We start from the raw sequence: 13,977 nt of genomic DNA, 5'->3' as shown, positions 1-13,977 counted from the left end.
GTTAGACCAAACCCTCCCACCAAAATAAACTCAAGCTGCTTTTTCTGATTCTCTTTCTTCTTCTAAATCTCTCGTCAAAAACGACGTCATTGAGATCAAGGATTTGGGGGGTTTGTTTAATTTAATTAATTTGTCAAACACTATACACCAATGTCTCTCAAGTGTGTTCTACTAATGGTCATCTATTCCATAACTACTCCAATTTTAAATAAAGAGGGGGGAAAATAAGATTAAGATTAAGCAAACAAAAATTGACATTGAATTTTGAGAAATTTTAAAACCAGTACGCCCACATAATCCATCGACGTTGAATTTTCAATTTTTTTTTCCATTGAAGTAAGTCTTGAATGGAGAATGGTGAAAGAAGATGATCAAAGGGGGTGAAGGAAGATGATGAAGCAAGGGTGAAAGAATCAGAGAAAGAAAAGAAATAGGAATAGGGGGTTTTTTTAAAAGATTCACGTGAGAAAAGGGACCCACACAAACTTTTTCAACGAATTACATGCCACGTCATCAGTTATGACCGGCCAAACCAGCTTGGTAAACTGTAAGGTGCAACAAAAGTTAAAGGGGTATAAAGGTTGGATTAATAAAAAAAATAACCAAAAGGTTGGATTAATTTTGGCAAATGGCTTAAAGGTTGGATTATTAAATGTAATTTTTCCTAAAAAAATTAGCCACCAAATTAGATGTATAAAAGTCTTTTGAAAAAAACACCAACCTAAAAGTTAGTATGTATTGAACACGTAAGTAGAAATATAAAGCTTTAAAAAAAATACCAAAGTGATCGAATTAGGGTATTTATAATACACCAAATAAAAATAAAGGGGTTTAAAAACTAATTAATTTTTATTCTAATTAAAATCTGAATTTTTAAATTAAAAAAGACTTTTTAAAATAAAAACAAATAAATTTTTTTGTAAAATTCAAATGAAGCAAATGGATACACATGACGTAATACAATTCAAGATGAAGTTATAATGCCCTAAATCATGGATGATGATAGTTACTCAAAGGCCGAGATGGTGAACATTGTGAACGATAATCATTGTAATTTTTGATTTTTTGACATTGTCAATTGCAATTTGTTTTAAAATACTTTATGGAATATGAAGTATTGATATAATCTAGCTACCAATATAATTCTCTTCTCAGTCGACAATGTTTCTTGCCGGGCTGAGTATGGTTGTGTGCTTTTTTGTTTAGTTGTCGACATGTAATTTTGATACTATTTTGGATGTATATGTTGAAGCTTTTTTTGGTTTTTACTTTTTCTTGTAACTGGTGTAATTACTTTTTTTTTTTTTTGAATTAGTTGTTTTTATGGTTTAGTTTAGGTAATCAACGGGTTTGGGCTTCGAGTTATGGTTTCTCCGTGAGATTGAAGGATTTTAATTGCTCAGCTAATCATTTATCACTCTAGTCTATTCACCAAGCTTGTTTTTCTTGGAACCGTGAGTAGGTAGTTTGAGGTTGGAGTGTAGTTCCCATGTTTGTTTCAATTTCGTTTCTTTATCTCTTATTCATTGTACTTCATCCGAAAGGGTGAGCTAGGTAGTCCACCTAGTTAATATCCTTATCAAAAAAAAAAGTTGAACTTTTGACTCGTCGAGAGTGAATGATTATTGCATATTGTTTATTGAGATTAACTAACCTTATTTTTTAAAAACTTTAACAGATAATTTTGTTTATTTTAAAAACTATGTTTTATATTTTAAATTTTAGATTTTAATTAGAAAATGAATTAAGTGGATTTTAAATTCCTTCTTTTTTGTTTGGTGTATCATAAACACTCTAATTCATTTTGCTGTTTCTTAAAGCATTATAGTTCTACTTTGGTGTTCAATACAAACTAACCTTTACTTTGATGTTTTTAATTTAAAGACTTGTGTGTCAACTTGCGTTGCTAAAATAAACTTTGGTGTTGTTAGTACATGTTATGCTTGAATAATGTGATTTTAAGACACGATTCTCTTTTAAAAACATAGGGTTACTTTCATTCAAAAAATGGTTAATATATCTTCAAAAATTGGTGTTTAATTTTGTTATAGTCATTAAGTGAACAATAAAGGTAAATTATTGGCTATAGGTCCACAATAACATTATTGTGGACATGCCAGGTCCACGCAAAAATAATCCTTAATCTACATGATATACATTTAAACAACTCAAAATTCTTACAAATAGTTATGTGTGTCCCTAGTTTACAAAATTATTAATGTGCAACGTGAGTTATTTGTTTATTCAATTTATTTTATTTAAACTTATATTGTCAGAACTTATTTGAACTTATAATTTTATCTGAAAAAACCTATTTTGTCTAAAATAAACTTATTTGTGTGTGAAAATGTCTGTAAAAGCTTATTTTTTCCGAACTTATATCATTTGAACTTAACTGAACTTGTTTTGACTTAGTTTGTACTACCTACGTTTTAAAATGGTCTTTACACTTCCGTTTTAGTCTGTTTCATAATGTTTTTTACATTGTGTTTTATACTATTTTTGGACATGAAACTTTACTATCTTACCCCTCTTACCTCATGACGTAGGAAGGATGGCTGCACGATTCGACAAAGAAGCAAATCGTCGAAAACTGCTGAAATGATTTCTACTAGTCGGGCCTTAGCTCCGGTGTCCTATTACTTAATAGAATATGTTTTCGAAAAAGAAACGAGCCCACGAGTTCAACTCACAGCGTGCTAATGGGATTTTTAGGCCATCCGAGTTCGTTTAAGGCTCGAAAACGGAAGTTTAATTACTCCCTCCGTCCCTTAATACTCGCACCGCTTTTCTTTTCGGGTCGTCCCTTAATACTTGCACCTCTTCTATAAATGGAAATTTATACCAATATTATATTATTTCTCACACTTACTTACTAGCCCCACCTACACCCCTATTCCCTACAAAAAATCATTTAAAAATTCACACCCCCACTCACTACTCTCCACCTCTTACCCATTTTCCACTAACTATATTAAAAAAAATATCACACTATCAACTAACACCCATTAAATTAATAAGTAAATTTAAATGTCTTAAACTCCGCACCGGTCAAACCGGTGCGAGTATTAAGGGACGGAGGGAGTATTTTTTACTTTTGTTTTTAATTCCGTTTTGTATTAGGATTTTGTGTTAACTATTTAAACACTTTATTTTCGTCATTAGAAATCAACTATTCTTTTGATAATAAAATTATGAGAGTTATCTCTTTTCTGGTGGGATCCGGAGTTTTTACAGATTTAACGCTTGAAAAAAAATTTGTTGGTTCTAAAGATTAACCTTTCACATTCACCTAAACAGGAAAACCTAATTCAAGTCCAAGTCCCACCTCTCCTCCCACTCTCATCTCCTCTTTTCCATCTTCCATCGCCACCAAAACTACACTAGAAACCACACCAGAAAATTCCCAAAATGTCGAGCGACATGGACTCAGACATGTTTGACTTTGGAAACCAGTCGGAGGAGAATCACGACTTCACTAAACCAACGCCCTATGTCCCGCTACTTCAAAAGCCGAACCACACCGAATCCAAAATTCACTCTTCCCTTCCAACCTCTCCCGTTGGACTACCCACTTCCGGTCATGAAGGCCACCGGCGCTCAAACTCACAACCACTATGTCTGTAAAGAAGCTCTGATACCGACGTACTCGTAAATTCATGCCTACTTTTATCAACAACACTGGGGGATTTTGTGGCAAGACCTTTACAATTTTGTTGATAAAGTCCTCCAGACCAAATCCTTCCCAGATACTATCAATGACACTACAATTTGCATTATCCCAAAAACTGAGCATCTAGAGACCATTAAACAATTTAGACCCATCAGTTTGTGTAATGTCAGTTACAAAATAGTGTCAAAGATACTGGTGAATAGAATCAGACCCCACCTCAAAGTCCTCATCTCCTCCAACCAGAACAATTTCCTTCCAGGTAGAGGTTGTGAGGCTAACTACATAGCAGCTTTTGAAATCTTGCACTACATGAAGTCCAGAAAGGGTAAATTTGGTTGGTTTACTCTTATAATTGATTTAGAAAAAGCCTATGACAAACTTGAATGGAACTTCATTATATTATACCTAGCTAGGAAAGGTTTTAATAGAAACTCCTGTGAACTGATCCTTAGTTGTGTTGCCTCTCCTTCCACTTCTGTTCTTGTCGACGGGTAAGCTTCTACCACCTTTAGAACCTCTAGGGGTATCAGACAGGGGGATCCTATATACCCACACATCTTCATTATTTGCATGGTGTATTTAGCTGACCTTATCTCTGAATCAACAGATAATGGACATTGGAAACCCGACCTTCTTCCTAAAAAGGAATGGCATACCCATCACCCATCTAATGTTTGCTGGTGATCTGCTTTTATTTGGGGACACCTCTGCTAAAACATTGCAAAGTATGAAGGACGTACATGGAAATTTTTGGGAATGCTCAGGTCAGAAAATGAACAATTCTAAAAGGAAACTCTATCTCTCCAAGCACACCCCCCAAACCCAGAAAGATCTGTATTATAACTCCCTCTAGGTTGAATCCAACCCTGACCTAGAGGTCTATCTAGGCTTTCCCTTAACTGACAAAAAACCAACCCTTAACCAAACTGCAGACATTTGTAGAAAGATCAAAGGCAAGCTTGCTTTTGGAAGGCTAAATGTCTAAGTAAAGATGGTAGGCTAGTATTAATCAAATCCTCCCTCACTGCTGTAGCAAATTACTCAATGCAAGTGTTGTACCTTCCAAAGAAAACTCTTCATACTATTGATCAAATATGTGCTAATTTTATGTGAGACTCTGAACTTGAAAAAAAAAAAAAAAAAACTCACTTAGTTGCTTGGCTAAAATCCTGTGGGGACATTAGTTCAGGGGGGCTTAGTGTCAGATCTGCTCTTATAATGAACCAAGTTCTCATGACCAAATTGTGTTGGAAATTTAATTCAGTGTCAGACCTTGTACTAGGTTAATTAAGGAAAAGTATGTTGATAACAGACCCTAGCCCGCTGCCTTTAAAAAAGGCTCTCACATCTGGTAAAATGTTGGGAAAGGGTGGCACCTTTACCAAAGATTAACAGCATGGTGTATTGGGGATGGGGCTCACATAAACCTGTGGTATGATAATTGGTTAGGGAAAGGATCCATTAGATCTTTAGTGGTCGGCCCCCTAAACAAAGGAGATGAAGACCAGAATCTGAATACTGTCATGAGAGATGGTCATTGGACTATGAACTCTTTGTCTTTCATTCGATCTTCCCACTGACTTACTTATATGGATTCATGCTATCCCCATTTCTCAGTTTGGTGATGATGTTCATTTATGTTCCCTATCTAAAGGCCTCCACTTTTACTCAAAAATTGCCTAAAATACCATTTGGAACTCCAAGTTCCCTGACCAAGTTCCAAATGGGAAGTGGAGTAGCATTTGGAAGGCAAGGTGTCCCCCAAAAATACAATTTTCTTATCGCTTATCCTTTAGGGAAGGCTTCCCTCTGCATCTAACTTAGCTAGCAACCAAATTATCCCAAATGGAAACTGTCAATTCTTTCCTAACAGTCAAGAAGACATTGCACATATTTTCCTATACTGCCCTAGAGCAACTGAGTTTTGGTCTACTATTGAGTTTAACCCAAATTTAGTCACTTACACTCTGATTTTGAAACCTGGTTTTTGGAAAATCTTAATGATAAGGAAGAAAACATTGACTTGAAACTCTCCTCTCAAACTGTTTTTGCCTTTTGCTTATGGAGAATATGGAACAAAAGAAACTAAAAAGAAAACAAACCAATTGGAAATTGGTGTTGTCAAACTGTTTGGCTAACCAAAGAATTTGAAAACTTAAGTGCCCTATTTAAAGCCCATCATACCAGACCAATGCATATGGAGCTCATAGTACTTGATAAGTTTGTTGTTAAATGTGATGCAACTTTCTGTGCTTCTACTCTTCTTGCTTCCTATGCCATTGTTTGTAGGGGTTCAGAACATATGTTCATTGCGGGTATAGTTGGTACTATTACAACTATCACAACCAGTGCTGCAGAAACACAAGCAATCTTGCTGGCTATTTCACGGGTGATAAAAAAAAGCATGGCAACAAGTTACCATCATGTCTGACTGCAAGATGGCAGAGGATAGCATTAATAATGAACAAACACCAACAACTTGGCTTACTAACTTGTATGGAAAATTTAGGGCATTGTAAAGAACCCAAGGAAGCCTTTGTTTGAAATTCAGAAGAAAGGAGCAGCTCATGGAAGTGATCACGTGGCATATAAGGCCAAGTACCGGCTGAGTCTGTTGCATCAAGGACTTGAAATTACCCCACCCCCATGCTTATCTAATGACATATCTAGTACTAATGACATTTCTTTTTTGAAAACAAGCTCGTTAAGTAGTGATTGTGCCATAATTGGCTGTATTTTTTCCTCCACAAGGAGTGAAGCTGATTGAACAAACTATAATGCTGTATATTTTGATGCTAATTGATTAATGCAGTAACTCACTTTGACCACACACAAAAAAGGTGAGGGGTTGGAGCTAAATTAGAGAAGTAGAACAAAACAAGACGACCGTCATTCAATAATTAGCGTACACTTAATTTTTTTTTAAAATGTTTGTAAAATATTTAGTATAAAATCAGGAAAGAAAACCGAAAGGAAATAAATAAGAAGGGAAAAGTTATGTCTTTGGAAAATGAATCAATTGTAACAAATAGGGATTGAGGAGGATAATAATCTTGTTAGTAACAAATAGTGACACTGGTTACCCTTATCTTTCCCAAACCCGGATGCACCATTGCGCGCACTTAAAATAAACTCCATTACATTAAACGTCTCTTGCTTTTTCCATATTTTTCTTTTACTCAATCACCAGTTCTCAAAACTAGAATATACGAAACAAGAATATACATTAAAAAAAAAATTAAAAAAAAAAGGAGGGAATACGCAAACATCCACTAGTGAAACTTGGTACTCCCTCCTAGTCCTTTCCCAATTGATAGTCGTGTTTCGATGTTTGACTTATTGCACTGTTTCCAACTCAAACATTTTAGCATAAACATCTTCTAATACTCCGTACTTATCTTCTAGTGAATGAATGGCAAATCATATCTAATTCAATTACACAATAGAATATGAATACAAGTTTATATTTGTAGCGATTCAATGTGATGTTTTTCAACAAGTAGGGTTAAAGAAATTCTTAAACCAATGAACAGAGTTCTTGGGATATCTCTTGTGATTGTTGTTGTAATCGACATAATAAAGACCAAATCTTGAAGTATATCCAGCTGACCATTCCCAGTTATCCAATAATGACCATGCAAAGTATCCTTTCACATTACATCCATCTTCCCTGCATTTTTGTCGACCACCAAATTAATTCGGAATTCGATACAACTTATAACATAATCAACTAATTCCGGCCACTTACTTTATGGCTTCAGCCAAGTTTTCAAGATAGCCACTGTAATACCGGATTCTTTTCTCGTCCTTGAGCGATTCTTCCACCGATCTGAATATATTATTTCCATCATCCATCCCTGCAACAAATCACATTTCTTAATTAGTGAAACTATACTCAGAGCTAGTTCTATGATATTCTCTGAAACACTAAGAACAAAATCCCACACTCGATCTTATAAAGTAAATGTATTATGATGCGCGCTACTGTACAGTGTACACGTGCTTATTTAAACTCTAGGTACCGTTTTCAGTTATGAGAACAATGGGATTTCCATATTTGTGCTTGATATAATTCATCAATTCTCTCATCCCACGAGGTACAATGTACAACCATATTGAATTAGCCTGCATGTACAAAAATCATCACGTATATTTCGATTTTGGATAGTGAAAAGGTAAATTAGTAGCCAAGTACGTACGTACCCTCTCTCCTATAGGTTTCCCATCACGACCAAATGCTGAAAACGGAAAAAGGGAAAGAAGATTGAAATTAAGAAAATTTGGATTAATTAATAGTGTAAGAAAAGTAAGGGCTTACGTACGAGAAGTAATGGTGCCAGAATCAGCAAGAGCATCATTAAGAAGAACCCCGATGATATTAGTCTTGTTGTTCCTTGCATAATAAGTAGTGTAATGATTTATGCCAACAAAATCTAGAGACCCTTTGAGAAGAGCTGATTCCCTTGCAGTAAATATTGGCAAACGGTTCCCCACTCGCTGCCTCATTGAACTCGGATAGTCCCCAAACATCAATGGATCAAGAAACCTAACAATTTTATCGTGCCTCTTAATTAGTCATCTCAATTACTTTGAAAATGAGCAAAAGTTACATCTATAGTAGATAAAAATACAATACCAGCCGAGCTGAAAATCTTGTGCTCTTTGAGCTGCTTCAATGTCTTCTGGATTATTGGTTTCTGGCTCATACCACATCACATCCAACGCAGCTCCGATTGATCCATGCTGTATACTCTGCCAATCAATGTCACAAAAATTGAATTTTAATATAAGGAATAATAATTAACTAATCGATGCATCAAAAGAAAAGGATGAATAATATATATATATATATATGTATATATAAAACCTGGTATTTTCTCCTATAAATATCGACTGCAGTAGCATGAGCAAGAAGCATGTGATGTGCAACAATGTAAGGCTCAGTGGCAGAGTTTCCTGCCCTGCAGAATAGGTGGAGTAGGATGGAGCACCGCCCTGGAGCAAAAATGCCAGTATCATAACCTTGAGATGCCACCGTATGGGGCTCATTTAGTGTTATCCAGTGCTTAACCCTGTCCCCGAACTTCTCATATAGTGTCTCAGCATAGGCTCCAAAATCACGTCTGAAATACATATACATCTTACATATAAATATAAATATAAATATGCAATTCAAGTGTTATAGAAAAATGAAGTTATATCATGTAGTACGTATTACATTATTTGAGGGCTAACCCAACTTTTGTAAGCATCCTCCAAGGCTTGAGGAGTGTCCCAATGATACATTGTTACATATGGTTGAATTCCTACAATATATTTAAACCCATCATTTCAATATAGATAATCCTAACAACATTCATTGATTCATTAATACATACTAATTATTAATTAACGTACCATTAGCTAGCAAGGCATTGATTAGATTGTTGTAGTGATCAACTCCGCCCTGGTTTATTTTTCCATTTCCATCTGTCAACCAAAATATGTTATATGATTAAGCACCAACACTAACAAAAAATATAGGGCTCATATATATATATACTCCTAGTTCATTGTTGAAGGTGGAGAGAAATCAATTGCTCCATACTTGGGAAGATCCGTGTCCAAGATATCGAGAATCTGTATGAATCAACTCCCATGTCCTTCATAAGTTTTACATCTTCCTGTTTTGTGTTCATGAAATTCAATTACATATATTAAAAATAAAAAGCAAGACAATATTTTTGAATTTATGGTATGGACATCAAAGTAGGAGGAGGTCTTACAAGGTACCGATGATAATGATCATTTGCAACATCAGCATTACTGAAATCAATTACCTTAGCTGCACCCAAAGTATCAAATTAAACTTGATTAGGCACTAAAAATTACCATTTAATTGTTAATCATAGCCCTATTGAGTGTGGACCATTATTCATTAGTTGTTCAAAATCATGTTATTCATGAATAGATGTCGGCCCAGTGGGCCCAAATGAAGCCAGCATAGAAAAATAAAATTTTCCTGCCGATTATTTTGGGCTAATTATGTTTTTTGTGAGCTTATACAAGGAGGTTTTTTTTTTTATATAAGGAAATTATACAAGGAGTCAAACAATAAAAATGTGCGCATTATCTTATGTACCTTAAAATTTTTAATACTAATATATTATGAGTTTTTTTTTTTTTTTTGACATAAATTATATTATTAGTTATCATGCATTGGTACATATCTACTGAAATGGAAAATATTAAATATGTGATTGTGTGCACAATATAACTGGCTTTAATGTTTCCAGACGGAAATCCGAGATGGGCTTTTAAGACAACTGTCGGTAATTTGTGTAACCATCCTTGTTTTGAACATTGAAAGTACAAGTTCTCAAACTGTAGTAATAACTTTTATGAGTTTTAGACGAAACACAATTACGTTCATGGTAATATAAGAATAACGTCCCAAATTAAGATTAGTCGTCATACTAATTTCATGATTCTTGAATTTGAAACTAAACAAACCCACCAACTTATGCCCTATGATGTGCGTGTGTGCGACAATATGTGGACCGATGGAAACTGGATATTATTCATGACGCTGGAGATGAAACTGCTACCTACTTTTTGTAGGTGGATAAAGAAAACTGAATATGAATGAATAACTTTTTATAGTGTGAATTGTACGAATTTTCAATAAACAAAAAAAAAAAATGAAAGAATAAAATCCAAAATTACCAAATTTATGTGCAAATGTGTCCCAGACGCAGGGTCCCCTGCCATCCTCTTTTACAGCTCCTTCATACTGCCAAAGTGCAAACACACACACAAAATTTTCAAAGTTTAAAGAGAAGAAATACTCGAAATAACATTTTCTTTGGGTGTGAAAGCATGAGTTGTTAGACAATCCAGTTGATGAATGCGTGATCAATATATACATATTAATCTTACAATTTCTTGTAGTATATGCACCGAAAAGAAAACTTGTACTCCGTAGTAAACTACTTTCTCTGTCCTATAATGATGTTTCAGTTTAAAATTTTGACACTAGTTACAATTAAAGAGAATCGTCTAAATTATTTCCAACAGATAAGAAAAAAAACATATTCATGTGGGTATTATTTAATTCGTATCAAGAAATACTTTAACCATGTCAAATTTTTATAATTTTTAATAATGTGTAATTGGAAATAAAAATAAAATGTGCATTGGCAGACATCAAGAAATAGAAAATAGAACATCATTATCGAAATAGATAAAGTATATCATAGTTTGAAAATATATTCCCTTCCCCCATTTAAAATTTATATTGCTCTTATAGGCTTATTTCAAATCATAATTCGATATTTTTCTCCAGTCATGTGAATATGTGATGTATTTCCACATTTTTTTTCCCTTTTCTCCCATCCAATTAAACATCCCAACCCCACCCCACTATGGCGCTAATCGCACTATCGTAGTGTATAAGTGATATTGATTAGAGAAAATCATGTTTCAATTTGTTTAAGAATAAATTATACATTTTTAAATTAACATGCATGTACGGAGATGACCCAATACTATTTCGTCTAGAGTAGTTTATTTGAAATTATCTTTGAAAAAAACTTATTTTATCTTAAAATAAATATGGTGTAATATATTTCAGGTGACTAATATGCACCTTAAATATATACTTGCAGAAAACATGAAAGTTGTATTTTAAACACTCTTGCTAGCCTAACTCCTGCTTTACGTCTTATCCACCAAATTAGCATTTGTGCCTTGAAGGGAATATGTACAACTGTACAACTATATATGGAATTCCTTCTAAACAAAGATACTACCATTCACTTATTACGGAGTAGCTTAGTTTATTACAGTGTTTTAAGGTAAATTTCCCTGAAATTTAACAGCTACTATAATCCCATTTTTATTAATCGTGTTAATTTAAAATATAATCCTTCTAAGGAGCCCTTTGGAGCGCTAGATAAGAAAATACGGAGTATATTTTAGTCTAAGTAAAGTAACCATCTTTAATTTTTGAATATTTGATTCCATTTGTTTATGATTTGGACATAGGGCGGTGATAAATTCAAAGAAATTTTTACTTCGTCCAAGGAAATTCACACTTTTTCAAAGTTGATTTCGAAGAAGTGAATTCTTCCTTGGATTTATCATTTCCCTTGCACATATATATTTCATATATATTTCTTTCTACGTCTTATATTACTCATTTGTCCTTTTCTATTTGCCTCATATGTTATTTTGGTCCGTCCTTAAAAAATGTATTTATTATTAAAAATGATTATGGGATCACAAATTTAGTCTCACATTTATTACTCTATATACTAAAAGAGACACCAGGAATGACACGTGTCACTTCCTGGTGAAAAATTTACCCACCAAAAACTCTTACCTAAAAAGACATGCATATTTACTTTATTTTTATTTTTTTTCTCTCCTTTTGTATGAATGTTAATATATGGAGAAAAACATAGGATCATGGAATATGCCATTATTATAAAATTTTGGTAATATTTTAGTCAAACTGACATATCCATAATAGAAAATATTCTTACTCAATATTTTGGTCAAATTAACAAATTAAATATATCAAATATTTTAGTCATATCATCATATTAAACATTTATAATATATAATACGTAGTAGGTTAAAATTGTATATTATATGATAAAATGAGTATATTAGAGATTATTAATTACGCAATAGGTTTAAAGGATAAATAATTCAATTAAAAAATTTTATAAAAAATATAGTCAAATAATAATTTTTAAATATTTGTGCGTGCACGGAACCTAATCTAGTAAAATATATTAAAATACATTTGGTCCCTCCAGAAATATGATTCTCCAATCCATAATTTGTTATTACTCCAATTTTCCATAACCCTCTTGATTTGTTTTTTCCACTCATTTTATTTTATCTCTTCTTCGAACATTATTCGTATAATACCTTGAATCGATCAAACCCCTTACTGCAACGCCCCAATACAAGGATCTCAGTATCTGTTATTCTGGACTAGAGTTATCTGTTTTTGGCCTATTTTTTGGGTTTTTCCGCTTAAAGAGTACTATATAAACTCTTTAAGTCATAACCTAGTTGTATTCTGTAATCTGTACTTTTCAAGATTAATAAAACTTTCCTACGTAGCTAATACATTGTTAGTAAATCATGTTAAATCTTTGGGTTCTTTATTTATGTTATTTAATCTTTTTTTTCATCCGTTATAACAAAAAGGATTTAGTTAATCCTGTTGGAGAAGAGATTATAACACCTCTCAAGTTCAGTTTTGTTTTTTTACTGGTTCAAAAAAATCTTGTTACATAATAATTGAATTTTGGTATAAAATCTTCATGATATAATGATTTATTTTGTTCTAGTTTTATATCGTCACAAACAAAGTAAGTATATACTTCGTACTTCATATTTTGGTATAAAAATCACTTTTCGCCTTTTGCTTTATGGTATTTGGTTTCTTTTGTTTGGCATTATCCTTTTCATTAGTAAACAGAAGAAACTAGAAGCAAGGAATAAATCTCACAAGCATTCCTTTCCTAAATGCATTTTTATGGTCTACTGTTTGTTGCTAATTTCCTCCACTTATTGTTCTTCAACTCACATGTTCTCTATTCAGTATTCACCACATATATTTACTTAAAAACAAAAATTACACAAAAATACAAATATATATCACATGACTAAATTAACTAATACTAATCTCCCTCCACTTCTAAATATATACTTGAAACGTGTACGTACCTGGTATGCAGAAGACGCAGTGCCAAAAACAAAGTCCTCTGGAAAACTCTTTCTACTAACATTTGTAGAACATTCACAATTGATCGGTTCAATAATCGCGGTAAATACAAGAAACAAGCTTATAATCAGCTTGTTTCTATGAATCATTAACATGATTCTATAATGAAATACTAATAACCTTTTGTTAAATTGATAATTAGAGGGGGTTGGGTTGTGGTGGGAAAGTTGAAATGGAAATGATTGAAGAAACGAAATAATGGAGTTTTGTAGGAGAGAGAATGAGAAAAGTTGGAAAGGAAAACAAGAGTGGGGGCGTGTATATATACAAGTGCAGATAACGGGGTTCGTTAATCGTTAAAAATGGTAATGGTGATTATATGCGTGTGAACACAATAATCACGTTTACACGTAATCTTGTTTTTATTATAGACATGTCGTACATACATGTGTTAACTTTGTGCTAAGGTTTTTCTTTGACAAGTTTTACTTTTACGGTTTACCTCTTCGATCTGTTTTAACTTCAAAAACATACTCTATTACTGATCCAAAATTTCCTACCATCTCAACTTCAATAGCTC

At 33.2% G+C, this 13,977-nt stretch overlaps 1 protein-coding gene across 2 annotated transcripts; it reads right to left on the bottom strand.

Annotated features, from left to right (window-relative positions):
• Window positions 1-7,020: 7,020 nt before the first annotated feature.
• On the bottom strand, window positions 7,021-13,709 carry LOC110805935 (beta-glucosidase 40). 2 transcript variants are annotated; one of them, XM_022011556.2, is made up of 13 exons: window positions 13,400-13,705; window positions 10,379-10,445; window positions 9,439-9,497; window positions 9,261-9,336; window positions 9,071-9,142; window positions 8,892-8,979; window positions 8,541-8,796; window positions 8,310-8,425; window positions 7,996-8,219; window positions 7,877-7,911; window positions 7,696-7,798; window positions 7,422-7,530; window positions 7,021-7,343 (listed from the first exon to the last, which is right to left on the bottom strand). In XM_022011556.2, exons 1-13 carry the CDS (start codon window positions 13,550-13,552, stop codon window positions 7,166-7,168), a joined length of 1,536 nt encoding a protein of 511 aa, XP_021867248.2. In that variant the 5' UTR covers window positions 13,553-13,705; the 3' UTR covers window positions 7,021-7,165. The 2 variants fall into 2 exon arrangements, with proteins under 2 accessions (XP_021867248.2, XP_021867249.2); XM_022011557.2 differs by lacking the exon at window positions 7,696-7,798 and having other exon boundaries at window positions 7,119-7,343; window positions 13,400-13,709.
• Between the last annotated feature and the right edge of the window lie 268 nt (window positions 13,710-13,977).

This window comes from Spinacia oleracea, chromosome 4 (assembly GCF_020520425.1).
Source record: "Spinacia oleracea cultivar Varoflay chromosome 4, BTI_SOV_V1, whole genome shotgun sequence".
NCBI lineage: Eukaryota > Viridiplantae > Streptophyta > Magnoliopsida > Caryophyllales > Amaranthaceae > Spinacia > Spinacia oleracea.
The sequence above is the reverse complement of the archived record's forward strand: the minus strand, read 5'-3'. Positions and strand labels throughout refer to the sequence as shown.